This window comes from Helianthus annuus, chromosome 17 (assembly GCF_002127325.2).
Source record: "Helianthus annuus cultivar XRQ/B chromosome 17, HanXRQr2.0-SUNRISE, whole genome shotgun sequence".
In the NCBI taxonomy this organism is placed as follows: Eukaryota; Viridiplantae; Streptophyta; class Magnoliopsida; order Asterales; family Asteraceae; genus Helianthus; species Helianthus annuus.
In genome coordinates this window covers 29,860,678-29,883,821 of record NC_035449.2, presented here as the reverse complement: position 1 = coordinate 29,883,821, position 23,144 = coordinate 29,860,678, and the positions used below count along the sequence as shown (strand labels likewise).

General features: G+C 37.6%; 3 protein-coding genes across 7 annotated transcripts; 1 reads left to right on the top strand and 2 right to left on the bottom strand.

Annotated features, from left to right (window-relative positions):
• Positions 1-2,013: 2,013 nt before the first annotated feature.
• On the top strand, positions 2,014-7,073 carry LOC110920967 (mitochondrial import inner membrane translocase subunit TIM50). 5 transcript variants are annotated; one of them, XM_022165218.2, is made up of 12 exons: positions 2,121-2,231; positions 2,498-2,553; positions 2,817-3,093; positions 3,759-3,847; positions 4,153-4,189; positions 4,539-4,600; positions 4,710-4,823; positions 4,916-5,020; positions 5,102-5,200; positions 6,311-6,467; positions 6,555-6,657; positions 6,748-7,073. In XM_022165218.2, exons 2-12 carry the CDS (start codon positions 2,545-2,547, stop codon positions 6,791-6,793), a joined length of 1,098 nt encoding a protein of 365 aa, XP_022020910.1. In that variant the 5' UTR covers positions 2,121-2,231; positions 2,498-2,544; the 3' UTR covers positions 6,794-7,073. The 5 variants fall into 5 exon arrangements, with proteins under 5 accessions (XP_022020914.1, XP_022020911.1, XP_022020913.1 ...); XM_022165220.2 differs by having other exon boundaries at positions 2,782-3,093; XM_022165219.2 differs by lacking the exon at positions 2,498-2,553 and having other exon boundaries at positions 2,102-2,231; positions 2,782-3,093.
• Positions 7,074-8,473: 1,400 nt separating this feature from the next.
• Positions 8,474-11,840, bottom strand: LOC110923496 (DDB1- and CUL4-associated factor 8). Its single transcript, XM_022167579.2, has 6 exons — positions 11,725-11,840; positions 11,478-11,592; positions 10,383-10,634; positions 10,130-10,273; positions 8,922-9,635; positions 8,474-8,843 (listed from the first exon to the last, which is right to left on the bottom strand). The coding sequence occupies exons 1-6, from the start codon at positions 11,739-11,741 to the stop codon at positions 8,676-8,678; spliced, it is 1,410 nt and encodes a 469-aa protein (XP_022023271.1). The 5' UTR covers positions 11,742-11,840; the 3' UTR covers positions 8,474-8,675.
• Positions 11,841-14,767: 2,927 nt separating this feature from the next.
• On the bottom strand, positions 14,768-18,077 carry LOC110922039 (mechanosensitive ion channel protein 8). Its single transcript, XM_022166367.2, has 5 exons — positions 16,402-18,077; positions 16,184-16,307; positions 15,813-16,106; positions 15,519-15,721; positions 14,768-15,391 (listed from the first exon to the last, which is right to left on the bottom strand). Exons 1-5 carry the CDS (start codon positions 18,075-18,077, stop codon positions 15,100-15,102), a joined length of 2,589 nt encoding a protein of 862 aa, XP_022022059.1. The 3' UTR covers positions 14,768-15,099.
• Between the last annotated feature and the right edge of the window lie 5,067 nt (positions 18,078-23,144).

Genomic DNA, 23,144 nt, shown 5'->3' with positions numbered 1-23,144 from the left:
TTGAACGCTATTTGTTGGGCCGTTTTCTGTTTAGATATTGGGCCGCTTGTTACTGGGCTTTACCTTTGGTTGTGTATACGTGTTAGCATGATATGAACTTGACTGACAATATGTGATACATGTTTGCCATGATCTATACGTGTCTGTAACGTGGTTAACTCCGTGTAACTATACGTGCTTTACTCGAATCGAACCTGACGCGTATGATAAACATGCTAGGACGTGGTTGATCACATTGTAGCTTAACTGAATCTTTTTGTGTATCATACCGAGCAATCCCAGGTGAGTTCATTGCATTTTCTCAAGCATGCGTCCCGGTGGTTTGGGACAACTGGTAAACATTTGGAAGGGAAACACTGGGTAAACAACTTAATCGGTTTTGGTTATTGCCTGGAGGGCAATTGGGGGGGGGGTAATTAGTTGATAGCGCTATTAGGTGGGGAAACCTCACACCGGGCCGTAAGGACGGGGGTGAACTAATTATCTGGGTTTCACTATGGTTGTTTAGAGGCACACTCCTCGGTTACGTAAGGGCGGTTCCCCTAGGGTAACTAACTGAACAACATAGTGGGTTGCTAAGAGGCACACTCCTCGGTTACGTAAGGGCGTAGTCCCTAGGGTAACTAACTTGAGCAACATCGAAACACAACATTGAATCACATTAACATATATCTGGTAACACAACACGTAAGCAACACTTTGAACTCACCAGCGTAGTCTGACACACTTGTTGCATGCTTGTAGGTCATTAACGTTTGGAACATGGACTTGCGATCTGGAAGTGCTGGAGTGGTCATGGATCGAGACTCTTGGATGACTTATAAACGATACATTGGTTTTGATTGTTATCATGAAACTATTACTAAACGAATTAATACATGCTTCCGCTGCACAACTTTTGAGAATTGATAACATGTTGACATTTTATATTAGTAGTTAATGTCATGATTTATTTAAATATCTATCATTGGTTCAATGTGATTGGTGGCTCGAACTCTGATGCGTAACACGCCTCGCGGGGTTTCCGCCGGTGGAATTTTGGGGGTGTTACATTTTGCCTTGTTGTCATTGCTTGCTTTTAACTTCGGGCACTCTACCGTAAGAACCCCTTTCCTCGATAGTTAAAACACCCTCCTTTCTTCTTGTAACAATTTTCTTCCTTGTGACCTAGGTGCTGTTTGTTTTTGCAGTCATAAACTGTCTGCAAGCTGATTTAATCTGTTTTCATGTCTGCAACTGAAAATGTGGTCTGAAACTCTGCAAGCTGAAAATATAAGATTGTTTATTTTTACCGTCTGCATAAACTGAAAATATGTAACTGTCAAACTTATCTCACTAGATAGAAGTCATTTAACATTCAATTTACATAAAAAATAAAATAATAAAACCAAATTTTAAAACACAAAACATATAGTGAAATAAATCAAAGCACATTGTTTTGCATTAATTCTTGTGCTATCTGATCTCGAAGTTGACTCATGAATTCACGGTCCGCTGCATTTCCATGTCGAGCTACTTCTTCTTCACCACCATCTTGTGCATATTCATCTCCATCTTGAAGGCGTACATTCGGGTGATCATATTCATCAAAAAGATCATCACTTAAGCCCTATTTCCGTATAAAATTGGGAAGCGCAAAACATGCAGTCGTAACATTTTGTTGTGTAATTAACGAGAAGGGGGCCATTTTTTTAATATTGGAAAACGTGCCTTTAATACCCCATAAGAACCTTCAATAACATTTCTAAGTTTTGCATGTGCGTGGTTGGATTTTTCTTTGTCAGTCAATGCACGATTTCAGCGAAAATCTCCAAGCCAATACCTCACATTTCGATATGATGCCATAAATCCACGAGTGTGTGCATACGTAACATCACATAGATAATATTTATCTAACATAGACAATACGCTGTCTATTTATTTGTAATTATTTTTTGTATAATATCGTGCTTTCATTTTTTCATCATATAACAAGTCCATTATACAACCCTGTGTATAAAATATAAAATACAAAAATTTATTACATACTACTAATACGGTAAAAATGCCAAATTGGGTCCAAGACTATAAGTACCGTATGGGCCTAATATCGAACTGCCAACCTGGCTTGCGCCTAACGCCACTCTTCCATACGTATCAACCTTTTCTTTCTATAACCAAGCCAAGCCGCCGGCGTACGTTTTCTCTTCACGGTTGCTCTGCGGTGATCTTCATTCTCTCTATTCATACAGGTATATATTCTCCCACCTACCACTCGCCAATTCATTTTTTTCTTCTTCACTTTTTTCATTTGAGGTTTAGCGTTGATCTAGGGTTTTAGCCTCAAAAATATGAAATACGTGATCGGAGTAATTGTACTGCATGTATTGTACTTCAGTTTGATGCATATTGCGTATAACTGTAACGTCGTAATGTTTATTATGTTTAATTTCTTTTTGTGTTATGATTTCTGAACATACATGTTTATTGATGCTTAACATTTATTGTTTGTGTGAAGATGTGGAGCTAGGGTTTTAGAATGAGACTTGCAAAATTGTTTTGTCAATGCTAATGGTATGGTATATTTTATTACAGTGAATTAGAAATGTGAATGTTTGAAATTTCGTTGGGCTTTTGTTTTTAACTTTATGATTCAGAAGATTATGGTTATGATTTTATTTTTTTATTGAGTATATTGGTTAGAACAAAGCAGTGCATCACACAACTTATTGAACAACTAATCTGTATGGTTTGACGATATCGGATTAATATTAACTAGTGATTTTGTAATGGTTTGAATAGAGTATTGACACTGAAGTCCCGAGATTTCAATATAGGAATCAATGTCGCTGGTTGGTCGATCTAGACAATTTATTTCTATTATCAAGAGGATCAGCAAGAATCCTCGCTCGTATTCAAGTGTCTCTGCAAATGGTCCCAGTGAACCCATCATCTCCTCGACCATCATTGGTAATCAGCCGACATCTTCAATCCCACCACCACTGGAAAGCGCAGCGGTGGACAGAGCAGCTGGAAAACCATGGAGTTTTCTTAAGTATACTTTAATTGCGGCACTTACCGGAGGTGTTGCCACTGCTAGTTATGCGACATATGGTATGTGCTTTTCTTCTACACACCTGACAAGTGAATCTCAGGGTGGGCGGGGTACCCACCGATTTCTCATCGGGGACCCCTCTTGCCGAGCTAGGTGAGCACCGCCATCACTGCGGTGAGTTAGAGAGAGGGAGTAAAACCGGTGGCGGTTCACCGAAGAGAGAGGGAGGAGAGAGGGAGGCGGCGTCCAATCAATGCTTTTCTTTTTTTTTTTTTTTTTAAAAAAAAAAAAACCAATTCACCTAAGAGGGGAGTGCCGCCATCAATTTAGGGTGTTAGGGGAGTTTAAGAGGGGAGTTGACGTGGCACACGAGGATTGGTTGGGCGTAAGAGAGGGGACTCACCTCTTAGGTGAGCACCCCTTACACGAAATTTTTAAGTATTTCTTGCAAAATCTTAAATGATTAGTATTTAGTAATTTGCATACCGCTCTTTTATCATATCTTCCACTCAATGGAAAGAGAAAATATTTGAATCGTTCCTAGTATCATATCCAGGTTTTTTTTATAACCTATCTTGTTTGGCACAAGTTTATCATCGTGTTGATGACTTGTTTGGAATATAGAATGAGGTGGATGTTCACTCTGGACACACTTAGTATAGGTCCTATGTATTGTCTTGTTTTTCTCTTCATGCCATATTCACATATATTTTTCGTATTTCAGCATACACTTTAGAAGAAGTTGATGAGAAGACTAAGGCTTTGCGTGCATCAGCAAAAATTTCTGGAGGCAGTGATTTATCTTCTTTTGATGTGAGTATGATTTAGTATAGTTTCCCTATCATAGTTGTTCTACATTTGAAAATTGAATTCAAGCATGGCTCTAGCATAAAGTTGAAAATTGTGTGAACAGCTTAATGTTAGATTTTCAATTTCCTGTCAGTTTCTTCCTCAAATTGTTTATTCTATTCTATTATCTTTACTTGATTGAACGGTTTTCAAGCCACACATTTGATAAATGTGAAGATCACCTTTTTGTTTATTCAAATCATCATAGACATCATATTATGGTCATGGAATGTGACATATTCTAACGTATTTACTTATCATAAATGCAGAATTTTCAAGCTATGCTAAAACCAGCTGCAATGACAGGTCTGTTCTAACTTTTAAGTGCACTCTTCTGATGCTACCGCTACATTTTCACTATTCTTGATTATGTTGGGCCACTTCACCATGGAACACAATATCTTGATTCTTGACTTTCTACTTCGTGAACTTAATAATCAATTCATGACAGTATGGATCTTCCTAATTTTCTTTTTCAATGGGTATCATACAAGGATTGGTCATTTTTTATTTTTTATGCACGAGTCAAACATGAGTATCCACATTATATATAATATTGTGATTACATTTACCAATTAAATAAACAGTGTTTCTTGTTATATATTTTAGCTTATCTGCTGATTGTGTTTGCGGTTTTGCTACCATGTTATTTCAGTTCCTGCCAAGTTAACTGAGCTTTACCTGGATCTGCGTGCTTCTACAGAAGAACATATTCGAGTGCGTATATATTCTTTCATTTTTTTATATCATCATTATAACATCTTTTTTCAAATCAGATTACATCACATCCATATGTATTTCTTCTAATCTTGGTTGCTTTTTGTAGGGTTTTACTGAACCCTCATCAGATATGCTTCTTCCAGATTTGCATCCACTAGAACAACACGTATTTACATTGGTTTTGGACCTTAACGAAACTTTACTATATTCTGACTGGAAGGTATCTAACTATAATAAATTTCATCATTTCATTTTGTACTTTAACATAGTAGGGCTATTTTCGTCATTTTGATACAATGTACGTGACTAAAGCGTGATCGAGGTTGGAGAACGTTCAAAAGACCAGGAGTTGATGACTTTTTGGAGCACCTAGCTCAATTTTATGAAATCATAGTGTATTCTGATCAGCAGTCCATGGTAAATTCCGTTACTGCCCTTTCACTCTCGTACTTTGAGGTTGTATTCTTGACAATCTCTGGCTTCTGTTTGTGTGTGCAGTATGTTGATCCTATTGTTGATAGATTGGATGAAAAACACTGCATTAGGTATAGGCTATCAAGGGCTGCAACTAGATATCAAGATGGGAAACACTATAGAGTATGTTACATTTTATCTTCTTGTGTTATGTATTATCTTGTATGGTGTGTGTTGAGCAGTATGAACCCTTTTTAGCTAGATTTTCTGTTGACATTAGTAGAGGTGGCAAACTGGGCTGGTTTGTTTCCATTAATGGCTCAGGATGGTCTGAACCTGTGATTTGGCCGTTAAAATACTTACATATGAACCCTTTTAGTGATCATTCTTGACCCATAACCATTCAAGTGCAACAAGTGCAATGTCTGACTTGCACATTATTAATATGACAAACGAGGGCGTCTTAGGAATAGTACCTAAGACACAACCTCTATTTTTATAAGTTTACAATAATGCCATCAACCCATGGTTTTTTTTTTTCTTTTTCTTTTTGTGTATTCAACCCTTCAACTTTTAGCATTGCCACTTACACTCTCTCAGCTTTCTAAAAACTATGTAAAATGTCATTTTGACCCTTTCTAGGTTTAAGTGCTTATTTTTATGTATGTGGGTCAAATATAATACATTTTTGTGCTTTTTTTTTATGTATGTTTTTGGTTTGTCTACGTTTTGTTCGGAAACGAGTCGGGTCAAATATAATACGTTTTCACTAGGCGGTTAAATTCGAGTTACTTTACGTTTTGACCCCGCCACAACGCGTGGTACCATTCTTTAACGTAAAAAACACTAATTTCTTACGCTCTTATATATACAAGTACGTTTCGTTATAAATCCAAGTTGGTTTACATTTCAATGTAAATTTTCTCGGTTATGTATGAGGTCAAATATAATACGTTTTTGTGCTTAGTTTCATGTGCGTTTTCAGTTGGTCTACGTTCTGACGTAAATCTTGTTCCAAAATGAGTTGGGTCAAATATTGAAGGTATAATTTCGAGTTACTTTAAGTTTCGATGCCGCCGCGCGTAGCGGCGGGTCAATATACTAGTTACTTAATATAATAGGTTTGACAATATGTTTCTGCTTGTCTAATCTAGTCTCCACTCATCCATAAATCGTGTTTGGTCTAAAATAAATAATTTTGCGATGATTTTTTTTTCTAGACAATAAATGTTTCAGTTTTTATATGGTGGATGGAGTATATGATGAAGCAGAAAATGTTGCTCCTTTTTGTAGGATTTGTCAAAGCTTAACAGAGATCCCGCAAGGGTTTTGTATGTGAGTGGTAATGCTCTCGAGAGTTGCCTTCAGTCAGAGAATTGTGTAGCAATAAAACCATGGAAATGCGAAGCTGAAGACACGACACTTCTGGATCTTATACCGTTTCTTGAATGTAAGCACTTCGTTTTATATTCAAATAGTTTTATTTTGTTTTTTTAATTGAATTGATGCTAGGATTTATGGTTACCTTTAACTGCAGATGTTGCACGCCATAGCCCTAAGGATATTCGACCTGTACTAGCTTCATATCAAGGGCATGATATAGCCAAAGAGTTCATTGAACGTTCTAAAGAACATCAGAGGTAAATTTGAGCTGTTTTTTTTTTTTACTTTTAAGAAATTGTGGGTTTTTAACTAACCGCTAACGTAAGATACGTGTTGTCATGATTCAGGAGAAGGCAGGAGCAGAAGCAACAAGGTCGTTTGTGGCGCTTTTGATGTGATGATTTTTAGAAAAGGTGCAGATAAGTACATCTGTTACGCAGATTGAGATCGAGAATGATTACAACTATAAAGATTGTTGGTTGGTTTAAACTTTTAGACCTATCATGAGTAGAAAACCATTTAGTTACTGGGATCTTATTTTTTGCCATGACATTTTTGGACCCCTCGAGAATAAAGTCTCAGTACATGGCTCTTAACTTGCATATTCTTTTGCCTATAGTTGATTTTCATTTGTAGCAGAAAATGTCAAAGCACTAGTTTTAAACATTGTTTATTCTGTGAGTTTAATTTTCTTGTGATATTTCTATTTTGGGAGTTCAAATTATTAATCATGATTTGATGTTAGGAATGTCGATTAGGATTGTGGGTCTCAGTTTTTGAAATATTGACAAACAAACAAACAAACGTCCCGGATAAAATACCAGTCATAGCATATAGCTAGTGGTAGGGGTTTTAAGACTATATAGAGTGAGTGTGGAAAACTAGCGTGGAAGCCAGCCCACGCTGAGCACACCACCCCGGACATGGCGTGGAGGGTGGTGTGGGCAGGGTTTTTTCCACCCGCGTGGAGGGCTTTTGTTGCTGATGTGGAGGCTCTTGATTGGTTGATTGGTGGATGTAGTTTGAGTTGGTTTTGATTGGTTGTTTATTTATTTATTTTAATTTTTAATAATGCCACTATAATGACCCTTTCACTCCGTGCTTTTTTACCACGCCCCTCTGCTAACGTGAGCCGTTGCTTTTATCTAGGCCCTTGATTCTAAATAAAACCTCTTTTCTTGACGATTATAGTACAGTATAGTGATCCATATATGTGGATTAGAGAATCAAAGCAACAAATCATATACAAATTACTAACAATTATAGTAAATAAACTATAGTAACAAACACAAAATAACAGAGGGAAAAAGAAACAAATCTATACGCGTTTCTAAGGCCTCAAGGCAAGCCTGACAAGTGACAAATTTTCCCAAAATGAAGCATTAGTCAATCACCCTTCGGATTTCCCCTAACATTTAGATTTTAGTTACTTCAAATAAGCAAAAATCTGGTCTTTTTAATTTCCTTAATTTTGTTTTGGCAGTCAGGGAGTTAAATTAGTTTTGTAGAATATATATTCTTTTAGAGTACTGTAAAATAAAGTTGCAACGTGCGTTACGTTTGATAATGATTGGCGTTACCTTATCTTTTTCTGGACTTACTGTCACACTTGGTATAGTATTTACTTAAGGCTCTAAATCTGGTTATCATCAACAACTTAAGATAAGATACAGTAATTCAAGATGCGTTTAACATGCTGTTGTTGCATGTGGTGACGCGGACCAGCTCCCCAGTCGTCAGCGGTAGGAGAGCTGCCAGCGAAAGCCCAGACATGTTGACTGTTAAGGAGACTATCCTTAATCCTCCCGTTATTGTCTAACAATGAGAGTCGAGTCTAGCTCAGCTTAAGCACTTGTTTAACATCGAGATTTTTTTAATAACATTTTTTTTTTACTTCTAAATATCACCTAATCAACCTGCACTTCTAGGGATATAAACCCACACCATATTTGTGGAGGGCAATCACCAATGCCGCTGAACCACAAGGCTATGGGCGTTTAACAACTAGTAGATGATAACTAAAGCGGAACGACATTAAAATTGTCATGACCAACTAAGGCAACAGCAAAAAAGTGAACTAAACCTACTGGCAAGCAAGATATACAAAAGCCATAAAGGAAACAGAAACAACCATAATTAGCCCAAAAATATATGTATAATCACTTTGAGGATCAGCCAGAAAGAAATTATCACGACACATCTTTACCTTTTTCTTAAAACTGACTTATCTACGCTCTATGTACACTTGCAACTCTTGAACCAGTTAAGGAAAGTATTAATCTTCGCTATCTGAGCTGTCGGAGTCAAAAGTTACAATCAACCCCATTGTATCACCTTCTTCACTAGGCCTTCTCACCGGGCTCATTTGTTGACTTCTCAATGCAAGCAATTCAAGTGCCATATCTCTTGGTGACACCCTCCAAAAGTTGGTCTCTGGCCTCCACTGGAAACAAATACACAAACCACACTGAATAATATTATGAAAAAAATATATGTTATATATACACACACACAAACATACCCTGTTGATATTTGATGGGGGAGGTGCTTTTTCAAGTGCCGTTGGTGTCCAAATTTTGATGTCTTTGTCAATGCCGCAGCTAGCAAGCATATGTGTATGCGGATGAGGCTGAATACAGTTCACAACTTCTCTATCTGCTTCCATAACGCGTACAACTTTAGCATCTTTTTTCTTCCAAATAAACATCCGTCCACAATCAGACCCACTCGCAACATACTCGTTAGCTCCAACGAAGCTAACACCCTTAACCGTCAAACAATTCCGGTGCCCTTTGAAGACTTGCGGGCCTGGTTTGGAATCAGTTTCCATCTTTGAATCAGGATTAACAGTCGAATGATGATCATCTATAACGGAATTTATATCGCTGCCCCATCCCATATCTTTAGAGAAAAGATAAATGAACTCTTCGCAGTATGAAACTAAAAGTTCTCTTTGATCCGAGAAGGCTAATCCTGTAATTCCCAGATTCTTGTCACCTAATAAATGCTCGGGACAGAAATGGTCAACAGGTTTACCAAAAGCAGCTGACGCATCATATCTATATCTTCTAATATCATATAATCTAGTAAATTCATCTGATCCCGCGATCATAAATAAATTAGGGTTTACTGGATCAATAGCTATAGCATTCAGATTAACAACAGGTGTGAAAACTCTACCCCGCACCGGTTGGCAAGTGAAAAGTTCTGTAGCCTCTCCTGTCCTTAAATCAAACTGGAAAAAAAATGTTGGATGGATTAGCACACACACATATATATAGGGTTAGGGTAAAATGAAAACTCCTACGAGTTGTGAGAACTTAGAGAACTCGGCCTTACAAAATATTTTTTCAATTTTTTTACCAAAAATCTTTTAAAAAATCAACTTTTCCAAAAAAAAAAGGTTTTTGTTGATTTACACCACCCGTAAAAAACGCTTACAGGTGGTGTAAATGCTGATTCGTGCCAATGTCAGCAGCGTAAAAAGGCTGAAAACGCCACTTCAAATTATTATTATTATTATTATTATTATTATTATTATTATTATTATTGTTACAGTTGTGTTTGTAACATTTTAATATACGTGTGTGCAAAATATGGGGGCAAAACTCGCACGGGAAGTTGGAGTTCTCTAAGTTCTCACAACTCAAGGGGTTTTCTGTTGATCTTGATCCTATGACATATAAGTGAATATGGCATTTAATATATAGTAATTATATGATGACTAACATGTTGAACCAATCCATCTTCACCACATGTATAGAAGACATGTGGACTCGCAGGTTCATTGGCTAGTTTATGAGCTCTTCCTTGATGTCTTCCAAGCAATTTCGTCTCCACTTTTCCACATTCTAAGATAGTTGCATGCCTCACCTAGAATCAAAACATTAAGTACATCCAATTATATTAACTGAAAAATAGCATTATCATAAAGATGACTATTAGGGTATTAGCAATAAATATTATGAAGTTAAATCCATACCTCTCCATCAGCAGCACAAGTAACAACGCTTCGGTCATCTGTTTCTGGCATGATTTTTGCTTGGAAGATATTCCTAGTGTGGCCAGAATCGAAACAAAGTTTAATAGATCCAGATTCCCAATCCCAAAGTACAACTCTCCTGTCGTCTGAACCAGAGACCAAAATATCCCCATGTGCATTAAAGCTTACTGTGTTCACACATCCTGAATGTTTTTCCAGCTTCCTTGCAAGATCAAGTCTCAGGACTAGATCCTTCAACATGAAAACGATTATGAAAGTGTTGTAAGAAAATTAGATGCTGCAATGTGCGTAACTGTAAGGCATTATACAACACGATATCCTTCTTTGTCAATCTAATAAAGCAAGGGAATAAATACAACAAATTTGTGAATCAGTCAAAATAAGTAATCAAGCATAGACAATACTGCAATAGCGGCGACAAAGGTCACCGCTATTGCTGCGTTTTCTTGTAGTGCTCATACATAGATGAACCACTCGAATACAGTCGAAAAGTCCATATAAGGAATATGAATGTGGTGGGTATTACTATCAAAACCGAGCAATATGCATAACGTACCCAGAATAATATTTAAGAAGGAAAGTTCTTGAAAACAGATATACGTTACGCCTTACGCGGATACATACACTGAAACTTCAACGAATACTAGGTCCATATCGATTTCTCTAGGCGCAACAGAAGTTCAAAACAAGCAACAACTACCAACATAAATATTTGCAAATCCATATCAGTTCTCACTCAGATATGATCTCATCTATTAGCATAAACAGAAACTTCAAATGAACTGTAATTATCAAACAAATCAATATTATTGCCACTAAAACATTAAAATCACTATAACACTATGTATAATCGATATTTGCACATCTAAAAGGCAATGGGCCTAATAACTGTGCCCTATAACAGAATCAGATCAATTTAATCAAACACACATTTACACATCTGCATATCGAACAATTGATTCATCAACCTGCCTGTAAACACACACACACACACAAGCAAATACACACATTGATGACCTAATTAACTGAAACATCAGTACGAAGCACACAGCAAAACTAAAACGATTTATATACCTCGGAAGCAGCGAGACGGTGTGCGAATTTTCTGGTGGAAAGATGACCGACTTCACGGCCGCAGATATCACTCAGCACCGTGTGGCCGATCGCTTTGTCCTTTTTCTCCGTCATCCTGTAAATTTAATAATAACAATATGATCGCTGGTGAATTTGAATAGATTTATGTATGGATTGAGGTTGAATTTGATTGGTGAAATTAGCATTGTTTGTTGAAAAGAATACGTGTGAGTGAATAGAAGAATACCTAGAAGACGAATTCATGTCTGAAGTTGCAGGCCGAAATGATCGTGAAGATGTGTCAATGGGAAGGAAGTGAAGGCCTGAATTTATAATTGTTTCAGTCTCTCTCCTACGCTCGCATGGACACATGGATACTTTTATGGGGTTGGCTAAAAGCCAAAAACATTAAATATTTTTATTTATATGTTATTTAAAGGTGTTACTATCGGTATACCCTCTAAGGGCCGAGGGTATAATCGTCGGGGACATATGTGGTGAGTGGGGGTCACTGATCAGTGACCACCCCTACTTAATTTAGTTGTGCGGTGATTTGGAGAGAGGCATCCAAAATCGGTGAACTCTCACCGAACATGATTGAGTGTGATTGAGAGGAGAGAGGAGAGAGAGAGAGATGATGGACCAATCATGTTTTTTTTTTAATTGAGGGGTGTTTGACTATACCTAGTGATTGAGTGTAAAATGAGGAGTAGAATGGAGAGTTGACATGACATAATACTATTGGGTAGAATTTCACTCAAACACCTTAAGTTGTTTGACTATACCCTCCACCCTAAGGCGCTCTTTGTTTGTTTTTTTAAGAGGTAAAATGTTGCAGACATTTGTAAAAGAAGAGATGGAGCAAAGCTCGGCAGTCTGTAAGAAAAATGCTATTTTTTTAACGTATGCAGACTTCTAAAATAACTGGTGAATGGTCGACGGTAATTACACTACTTATAACTAGAGTATTTATCATCAACCTTATAACTAGAGTAACTACGATAATTACCCTTGTTATACAAAGTTGACAATATTTACAGTTTTGCCATCACATGGAATTGGGTAAATTATTCACGTTTCATGCTTAGTACGTTATTTGTATAGGAACACTACTCTTTTTAATAGAGAAAATTGGCTGGATGATCTCTGTGGCTTGTGATTTTTTCACCTTCAGTCTCTCACCTTTTTAAAATAGCATGTTTGTTTCATGTGGTTTGCTTGCTTGTTTTGTTACTCGAGTAGTCCCTAAAGTGAATGAAGTTAATTAGTCCAGCTAAATCTATGTAAAATAACTAAAATAGCGTTGTATATTATTAAAAAAAATAAAGGATTTGTTTAATTAAGTAGCCCCACTATTTTATTAAATTAAACTGTAAAACTTTAACCCCTCAACCAACCCCAATCCCTGTCTCCCTCTCATTCTAGCAGCAACCCCTTCCACCCGTAATTTCCGGCTACCTCGTTTCGTCAACTCCACCCACTCAATCTAAAAACAAAGCTTGAAACTTTTAAGACAATGGTGGTAGAAGGCAAGCAAAATGCGGAGGCATGGGGCCGTGGCGGCAGCATGTTAGTCACCATGGTTCCGTCGGTTCAATCACCGGGATCCGTTGTTGTCACGAGTGAGTTGTTTAAATTAGAGAAATTGTAAACCCTAGGTTGTTTGAGTGTTGGTGAAACAGATCTTGATACAGATTGGAGAAAAGAGGACGAAGATGATAAGAATTGAGAGGTGGGTGGTGGGTGGTGGAGTGAAGCGGAGATTGTGGTTGCAGGTGGGTGGTGGTACGATTGTGGGAGGTGAAAAATGACGGTCGTGGTAATGATGATTGCAACGGTCGGAGGAGGTAAAAAAGGGTTTAACGTCAGTGATGGAGAATGGATTGTTATGGGTGGTGGTGGTTAGATGATGACGGTGGGTTTATGATTTCGTTATGACGGTTTAATGATACGATGGTTTAATGATTTCGTAATGGATTATTGTTCACCATCCTTCACCCACCACCGTAACAACCATCCAACACCGTCGTGCACCCCAACGCTCACCTTCGTCCAAACCCATAACTGTCGCTACCCCGTCACCTTAACTACCATCGGTGTAATTAGATGTTCACCGTAACATACAACCAACATGAAGATGATGCTACAAACAGTGGTGGATGACTGATTTTTCTCTCGTAGTGTTCATTTTACCGAAAATTTCAGAAGTTTTTTTTTAGTGTAAAATATTAGATTTTTAAAAGTCCGGCCCCACTTGTTTGGATCTTGAGAGTCAGGCCCAGCTTTGCCATTGGCTTTAAAAATATAAAGCTTTGGCTATATTCAAATAGAGATAAGACTACTTAGAGACCTCACGGTAGCCATACACGAAATGATTCATGACCGTACTAGCACATCAGGACTTACTGATGTGAAGAATATATGGAAGCACCATCCGAATTTAGAAAAAAAAAGGAAGAAGTATGTATACTAAATAAAGGATTACATGGTCTTAAAAAGTCAGAAAGAGCATATTATGATTTGACATGCTTACTATAGAAATGAAGAAACAGAAAGAAAATGATATAACACACTCTTTCTAGTTCTATAAAGGAGGGGGATAAATGATAATATACAAAAGAAACATTCTTAGCATTTGAGGTAAAAGGTTTGAAAGTGTTGATGTATTTCCTTAGTATTGAAGTCATACCTCTAATACAAGGCTTCTGGATTGTAAAGCAATTGGATGGTGAATTCTGATCCTCACATCTACACTACAACTGACAAATAATGATATAAACATATGTAACTCGCACATACGAGACTTAATATTCAGGTCATTACATAGCCTGAGTGGAAACATATGTAACTCGCACATATGAGGACTAAACTCAACAATTATTGATCACATATATGCAACCCTAAACGTATGGAAATTCTTGTGTTCGGTATTCTTTAACCGCGATGGACCTCTTGTAGACATATGCATATGCATATTGAGGTGCAAAACAACAGACACTTCGCATTTGTAAGAGGAAACCTAGTAACTTGGAGGAGTAAAAACAAAAGATGGATTGATGTTTCATTAAAAAAACTTGACGAGTGTATTACTTTCCTGTCATTCGTCCGATCAGAAGATCTATGGCTGATGTACTAACCAAAACATCACACGACATGTTTTGTGATTGTATCGAAAAGTTAAATATGTGAAATGCCACTACCAACCTCAAGGGAAGTGTTGGAGAACACTATAACAACCATAATAAACAATTGCAGCAGCTGCAATCAAGGATACACATAATCAAAAGGAATTAATTAGAAATCAATCAGACTTAATTAATTGTTTAAATTCTTACCTTTCTTAGATGATCAAGAACCTTGTATGCATAACACATGTATCCATTTTCTTTTTATCTTAATATGAAGATGTGAAAAACAATTTATTTGGTTGACCTCATGGTTTCAAGTGTCAAACTAAAGTGAACCAAACAATTATTCCAAAACTATTAATTTTCTCTTCAACACATTCCAACCCATTTCTGCACACTATCGCATCCTGCATTTACCCAAGGCTCAGATTCTTGTTTGTGCGCTCAAGGATCACCGTGTTTAACAACTTCGTAAACCGTTCCTGTTTTCATACTCATTTAGGAGCTTCCCATGCCGGGGGAATCCGAGAAGAGCTAACTTGTGGAGGCATGTTTCGGATATTGATATCAAGTGGGTACAATCTGTATTCGACGTCATGTTCTTTAAAGAGTCGAACCAATTCATCAATAACCACACCTCTTCTTATGTACCTCTCTCCCATATCTTGAAAGTTTATTTTATGCCTCCACCAAAAATGTATCCGAATCTTGCTTATGTCCTCGAACCTCAATGAAACCATTGTTATATCATTTGGATAATAATGATCCTTCTTGCTCTCTACGAAGCTGCCAAAACCCAAAATCATTTTGATTTTAATGTCATAATGATTATGATTTTAAGCCTTAGAAACATATAAATGTAAAATTACTTCTGTTTAATCAATTCTATACAAGCATAGAGGAGATTTGTTACTTGGTTATTCTTTGTCTCATGACAGCTATCGTTTCGGGAGGAGTAGTGACATGGATAAAGAAATCGACTGAATCCCACATATCAGGACTACGGTAGTGATTGCTGATGGCTCGTGTCGAGAGAGTACTGTTTGGAAAGTAAACCTTTTCGTTGTCCCATTTCAGGAAGACAGTAGTCAAAATATTCATCTCTTCTACGATCAGCTGAAAATCATTAAAGATTCAGATATAAACGAATGTATGTTACCATCAAATGTACATGTCATGCAGGTTTTACAAAACTTTTTTTATATACCTGAACACCATCAATCTCGCAACGGTCGCCTACATCAAAAGGGTGCATGACAAACAAGAAGATGATGGCCTCAAATACGGTTTTGCAAGTATTGCCAAAGACAAACGCCACCACCACAATCTGGGAACTTATAAACACTAGAAATTTGCCCGTTGCGATGTTCAGTATCAGAAGGCAAATTACCAAGATGATGATGCCAACCAAGACATTCACCATTTGGTGCAATTTGTTGACGGCTGTTTTGGTATCGTTTAGTGTCAAGGCGAGTGCTTTTCTTTCTCTGAATGCATAAACCTGTACATTCGCATCAAATGAGCTACAAAAACTAAGTAAAGATTTGAGGTTCTCTGATTTAAGTTCTTAGTTCTTACCACCCAAGTCTTCAAAGCTGCCTTGCTAACTTTTTCATCGCCAGGTGTTCCTACCAAGAGAGCCATGGTTTTCACAGCCTGATCTTCTCTCAAAAACCGCATCAGATCGTCAAGATAGATGGACCTGCAAACAGCATACTTCCCATCCTAGAATCTCAATCATGTGACATGAACTTTAAATCATGATAAATGTGTTAATTATGGGTTTAAGAACATACTTGGAGCCAGCTTTAGCCACATTAAAGAAAATCTTGCGTGCAGCACGCTTGGCTTCGATTTCACTTCTGATTTGTGTCACTGATTCATCCTCTTGTGAATTCATATCATTTAACTGTTCATCCAATGTGTTCAATGTCCCAAGACGAACGATTCTCATCAATCTTTTCATATTCCAAGCGGATATATTCTTTGGATTAAGCCTATGCAAATGATCAATTGTTATTCCCTCTTCTTTCTCATCAATCTTGATGGCAGCAGGAGGTGCTTTTTGTGATCTTCCACTCCCAATCAACCTCTCGCTCCTCGTTGAAAATACTTTCTCCCCAAGTTCTGGTGGTATGTTAGCACCGGCATTCTGAAGCATATTAACTTCCGCCTTTGTTTTCTCTTCTTGTATTTGATTGTTTTGGATCTCAACCAACGGTGGCCCCGATAAAGTTTCAATAACATATTGGTTAAACAAAGCCTCTTGAATCCGATCAAAGAACTTTTTGACATGAAACGAGGACGCGAGTACTTTAACCATCAGCGTTTTAACAAGCCACAACGACGTAGCCACCAGCATACACACCAATAACTTGTTCATGACCCTCAAGAACCGGTTATGACCCTCAACTTTCTCATCAAACATGTAATGCCAAGCAATCAAAACCAAACCCAACCAGATACAATTCTGGACCGGCTTCCTGATTCCATACACGAAATACAAAACTCTTTTACGCAGAAGAAAATTTCTCTCAATAAAGAAAACAATAAACCTTATACCCCAACCGGAAACCAAACGGCCACATATCAAAACAAGCACTAAAACCTCCCATTCCCAAATGTGAAGTCCTCTAACTCTTTTTTCCTTCCAGTTGCGAATCGTAAGCGTGCAGATCAACGCAGACAGGATTAAAATAAGACTAATCCATTGAACAAACGTTAACCCGTCGAGTTTTGCCCTTTTGAAATCATCCGGATTATCTTCTTCAAACAATGAATCATCCTCTTCCTCATTTTCACCTCTAGTTAATACCCCCGACGCGCGTGCTACTCCCGATCTATACTGCCCAGACTTACCAGCTTGGCCTGGACCTGATGAATACAAAGGAACCTCCACCTGGACCACCTCTGGTGGATCTATCAATCTAGATTGTTGTGTTCTAGATTTAACTATTGTAGCTTTTCTTTGAAACGAGGTGCATTTCAACACCTCACCCGCACCTTTATCCTCTACAACATGGCTTAAGCTATTCATATTGCTCGATTTTCGTCTGAGCTGTTGTTGTTCTAGTAATTCATCCTCATCCGATGATTCTGAACGATCCGGTTCAATATCGACTACTTTATAGGATTTAGCAGGTTGTTGAAACGAAACTTTTAAATCTCTAGAATTCAAAACTCTAGTATTTAGATTATGATTTTCAGGATTTATCCTAGGACTATCTGGACGTTTCTGATTAACAGAATTACCAGAACTGTTTACGTCGCGAAGCTCGTCCATATCCATATCCATATCCAACGTCATTTCTCCTACGGAATTCTTCTGTTTTTTTAAAAACTCTCCGATCAGCTTTGAAGGTGGATCCTCCATATCGTCACTGTCGATCTTGACGATGCATTCGCGATGGTCGATTGAGTGAGAAGTCTGGTTGTAGGAGAGAGGAGATCTGAGTGGTTTCTTGGAATCCATTGAAGAAGGTTTCTTCAAGCCATGCAATAACCAATTAATACAATTGTAGTATTAACTGAAATTTTGCATGAATGTGAATTGACAACGATGATGTAATTTTTTTAGCTTTGAAATTGATGTATGTATCAAACTGAAAAAAAAAATATTAATGTTTTGTGTAGCTAAATTTGTTTTGTGACACTTAAACAAACATAATAATATACTAAACTTGATATGCATAAAAACAGGAACCTGATCTATCTACAGCCAGTGAAATTGAGTATCTATAGATCTTAAAGAATCAGCTCTCTTCTTGATTGTTTTTTTAAGGATGAATATATTTAAAAAACTAGTACGATGCTAAAAAAATGAGCTTACCTACCACAAACCAGATCAAGAAATGTGAAAATAAAAAGCAAAATTACAGCAAGAGTCCCATGAAGTTTTTAATTAAAATAATTAGTGCTGGTTGTTCGTGGTTGATGTTTAAGAAATTTGTGTTTTAAATAATAATAAAGGAAATAATATAAAAGTGGTCGGTTTCCAATATTCATTATATTGGAGTCTCCCCTAGTCGGGCTCAAGGACAAGGGCTTTGTCGTAGGGCAAGCGGTGCTCAAGGCAAAGGCGAGCAAAGTGGCAAAACATGAGAAAGTCTGCCGGGAGAATCAACATGTGTTTGTCCCGTTTGCGTTTGATACCTTTGGTGGTCTCGCTCCTGACGCTGTGCGACTCTTGAATCGGGTTCAAAAAGTCGTTAACAGTAATTCTTCGTCGCTAAAGGTTCCAAACTTTGTATTTAGTAGAATTGGTTTTTCTATTCAAAAGGGGGTGGCAGCGCAACTTGTTGCCCGACTACCTGCCATTGCTTTGTAATTGCCCTTTTTCGTGTGGAATGAAATAGAGATTTATCAGCAAAAAAAAATATATATATAAAATGATAATTTATTTTCTAGTTATAATGAGACGTTATTGTAAAATAGTTTTAGTTGAAATTAATTATATTTTGTGGATGTAAAATAGTTTTAGTTGAAATTAATTATATTTTGTGGTAGTTAATCTTCCTTTCATGAAACTCAAAAGGTTATTATTGTTCTTTTAATTTTAATCACTTTCCCTTCCAACAAAACAATAACAATAGGTTACGTTGACTGATTGGCAGATGAATAAGTTTTTTTTTTTTTGAAAGTTGAACTTTATAAAAAACACCAAGAGCTACTTTATTCCTAAGGTAGGAATAAAGCACTCGAAACCCAATTACATAATGTTAAAACTACACCAATCCCTCCATTCTATACACGCACCTTTTTTCCTATTTTTATACCATAAAAATCCCAACGCCTTTGAGTCCGCGACTATCTTCGGCACATTACTCTTCTTATCTTCAAAAATGGACTCACTCCTAGCCTTCCATATTCTCCAACACACTGTTATCACAATACCTCGGAACACCTCCTTCTTTGTAGATGACAATTTCATCGACTTGTACAATTCCAATAAATCCTTTACGTTGAACACATAAATTTGAGGAATACCACACCATTGAGATATCGCATGCCATAAGTGAATTCGAACTCAACTCCTATGTTGATTTATGTTGTGCCATGTGTGGCACGCTTAGATTGTGGTGTTCCAGTGTTTTGGTTAACTTGGTTTATGTTTATTTTGCAAATATAGTACCTTAGTAACAATTTAAACAACCAATGAATCGGCACTAACTAATGATGTCTTCGTGCATTGGCAGCCCCATGACCTTTCAATGTGGTGGTAATGGGTTTGAGTCTCGCCTGAAGCGAAAATTGCTCTGGATTGAGCCAGTGGTTTTATCACAGTAAGCTTTCAGATGATGAGTTTCCTCTAGAATGGTAGTAAATCGGGTCAATCAGATAGAAACGGAGTTTATATTTATTTTATCTGGGTGTGCTTATAATTATTATTTAAGTCATCCAAACAATATTGAAATTTGAAAGTTGAGCCCATGCCAATATATTCTAGTGGCATTTTAGGGGTGATATAAGGCTTAGAGACTATTAGGTGCTTGGTTCGATTCCTATAAGGGAGGAGGCATTATTGCCTAGTAGAGATGGATATGATCGGGTGGTTCCGTTGATGACACGATGATACTCAAGTGATCCGTTCGTGATCCAAATTTTCCGTTCATAAAAAATATTGAAAGTTGAGTTAGCTTTTTTATGAGTTAAATGCCCGGATAGTCCCTGTGGTTTGCTCTTTTTTCACCTTTAGTCCCTAACTTTCTAAAATTACAATTATAGTCCCTAACTTTTCAATTTTCTTTCCCGGATAGTCCCTGTGCCTAACATCAGTTAGTTTTCTCAGTTAAGAGGATGTGAAATGACAAAAATACTCTTTACTTAAAAAGGGCAAACCACAGAGACTATCCAGCCATTTAATAAATAAAAAAAATAAAAATCTAATGAGTCAAATTTTAAGTGGGGCACACAACCTACCCCACTGTACCTCTCCCCACCCAAACTCCACTGTACCCTCCACCCACCGTCTCCACCCTTCCTCCGCCGCAACTTTCCACCGTCGTCCGTACAACCACTACCACCACCCCCACCTAATAATGAATCATCTGTGAAAGAAATCACGTGGCCATCTTCATGATCACCATGTAGTGAATTGCAAATATCACAGATAAGATTTTAAACAAAACCACATTTGTTGAATTGTTTAACAAAACCACATCAAAATTTCCTAATCCTATTACATATTTTTTTGACTTCTACTTCATCGTTCATTTGTTAAATTGCCACAAGAATTCCAGATTTGAATAAGGGACTAATGGCATTTTCAATTGAACTTCAAGAACTCAAGAAAATTGAAGACGAGGCAGACTTCAAAGATAAAATAATTAAAAGGCACCACTTTTTATATTTCCTCTCATTATCTTCATTCTTGCAGGTAATTAGTTTTTGTTACACCTTCCGATTCTTTTCTAGGTGTGGGTTGTTGATTTAGGTTTTAGGGTTAAGGGCAGTGGTTTGGTGTTTCGTTTTTCTGGCGACGGGGTGAGTTGGTGGGTGAGGTGGGTTGTGGTGATGAAGCAGCGGTGGTTTGTTTTTCCGGCGACGGGGTAAGTTGGTGGCGTTTTCTGGCTGGGTAAGGTGGTGATGGCGTCTGACGACGGGGTTGGTGGTGGCGGTCTGATAACGGGGGTGGTAGTGCTGTTGTGGTCCGGTTTTGTGGAGGTGGTGTTAAGGTGTTATGATGATTGTGGTGGTTTGGTGATTATTGGTGCAGACAAGAAGGAGAAGGAGATAAAGGGGAGAGAGGGTCGGGGTGGGTAGGTGAGTAAAGGGTGGCCCCACATGTAAGTTTTAATCTTATAATGTTTTATTTATTAGGTTTTTCAATACAAGGACATTTTAGTGATTTCACACCCACTTAACTGAGAAAACTAACCTCTATCCAAGCTAGGGACTATCTGAGAACGAATTTGCCAAAGTTGGGGACTATAGCTGTAATTTTGAAAATGTAGGGACTAAAGGTGAAATCTGGGCAAACCACAGGGACTATCCAGGCACTTTTCTCTTTTTTTTTATTTTGTTGTGTGTGTTAGTAATAATTAGTACTATAGTACAAGAAATCCTGAAAAAGCAAAAGCCTGAGACAAGGTACGATAATACTTCCCTGACTACACGTAAAGTCATTTTCATGAGAAAGGTTGCAATCCCTGCATTCATTTTCAGAAGACCTTGTTGACTGATAATACTTTCATGTGTATAAATACACCTTTACTTGATACACCCCTTCTTCTTGTGAGAGAAAAGTTGCAGGCCCGACACGTTAGTATGTGAGAGGAGAGGGTGTAACTAGTAAAAGGGGAGGTGTATTTAGTAGCTCCCTTTATGATCAACTTCAACTTCCACCCGACACTATGAAAACCCTAATACAACTCTTTCTACCATTGTCTCGATTAATTATTTGCATTCGTGTTTGATTTATCTTTCTGACAACGGGGTTTTGGTTGAGATCCTAGTTATTCGGATAGATGACTATGAATGATGAACTTGATTTGTTTATCACCTTTGAGGTAACTTTTTTTAATTTCTGGTAAAAGCAGTTTTTATGTATATATCATTTGGATTATATGTTTGTTACTTTTTTTTTTGGATAAGGGGCAGAGCCCGGCAAACAATATAAATAGAAACAAAGAATGACACCATTAAGCCCCCCCCCCGGTATCGTCACCCAAACCAAACTTTGGGGACCAAAAATACGAGACCATACAACCAACTCTAGGACAACAAATAAACCAAGAGCTACTCGGGATAACTTTCCCGCAACAACAACTAACATCGCACCAAACATTACAAGATAACCAACCCGGATAATGAGGCCACCAATCTTTTGATCCACTATCACCTCGTTTACAAGTGGATTTTGAACACCCCCACCCCAAAAAATAATGCCCCATACCACACAAGGAGTTACGACAAATGAAGTAAATAAGGATAACAATGGTTTGCCAAGCCCATTTAGTGCCAGTCCAGTGCAAGTAGAACGTGCAACCCCAAGAGTGGGCCTTTAGTTTTAACAACACCCGATGGGTCTTCTTTAAATCTAAACCGGATTTAAACGAGAGGACATAGGGCTACAGCTCTTTGAAAGTCTCCTGGCCCATGCTGATTTTAATAGGCTCAAGCTTATCCGTAATAACCAAACACTCCACCACATTATAGCAGGCCTTCATGACATGATCCCAGCCTAGCCACACACAACATTCCTCTAGAAATGGTCCAAATCATGTTTTTCGTACGAAAATCTCATATTTTATATCTATGTATATCACCGGACCCCTCTTGACCCCCCTCCCCCATCCCCGGGTCCCCGTGCACATGGAAGTTATGAAGATGGTATTTACTCACATGAAAAAATTGTTTGCATATTATGACTCTATTTAACTTCAGAATTTTGTAGTATTCATTAACAATGCTTCGGTAATGAATTCTGAGTTTTATAATGTGTCGATGTTGATTATGTATTTAGGGCCTACCAAATAATAAAAAAAAAAATGTTGTTTGTGATGACCAACCAAAGGAGCGTGAGATAGTTGAATTCTCT

What these genes read in the sequence shown, in the direction of transcription:
- LOC110920967 (XM_022165218.2), top strand. An exon ending in AAAACCAGCTGCAATGACAG is followed by an intron (nt 4,190 to 4,538) that starts GTCTGTTCTAAC and finishes ATGTTATTTCAG; the next exon opens with TTCCTGCCAAGTTAACTGAG. An exon ending in CTACAGAAGAACATATTCGA is followed by an intron (nt 4,601 to 4,709) that starts GTGCGTATATAT and finishes TGCTTTTTGTAG; the next exon opens with GGTTTTACTGAACCCTCATC.
- LOC110923496 (XM_022167579.2), bottom strand. An exon ending in AAGATGGATTGGTTCAACAT is followed by an intron (nt 9,636 to 10,129) that starts GTTAGTCATCAT and finishes TTTTTTTTCCAG; the next exon opens with TTTGATTTAAGGACAGGAGA. An exon ending in CCCCATCAAATATCAACAGG is followed by an intron (nt 8,844 to 8,921) that starts GTATGTTTGTGT and finishes ATTTGTTTCCAG; the next exon opens with TGGAGGCCAGAGACCAACTT.
- LOC110922039 (XM_022166367.2), bottom strand. Translation starts at nt 18,077, where the DNA reads ATGGATTCCAAGAAACCACTCAGATCTCCTCTCTCCTACAACCAGACT. An exon ending in GTGGCTAAAGCTGGCTCCAA is followed by an intron (nt 16,308 to 16,401) that starts GTATGTTCTTAA and finishes TGCTGTTTGCAG; the next exon opens with GTCCATCTATCTTGACGATC. An exon ending in GCGAGATTGATGGTGTTCAG is followed by an intron (nt 15,722 to 15,812) that starts GTATATAAAAAA and finishes AATGATTTTCAG; the next exon opens with CTGATCGTAGAAGAGATGAA.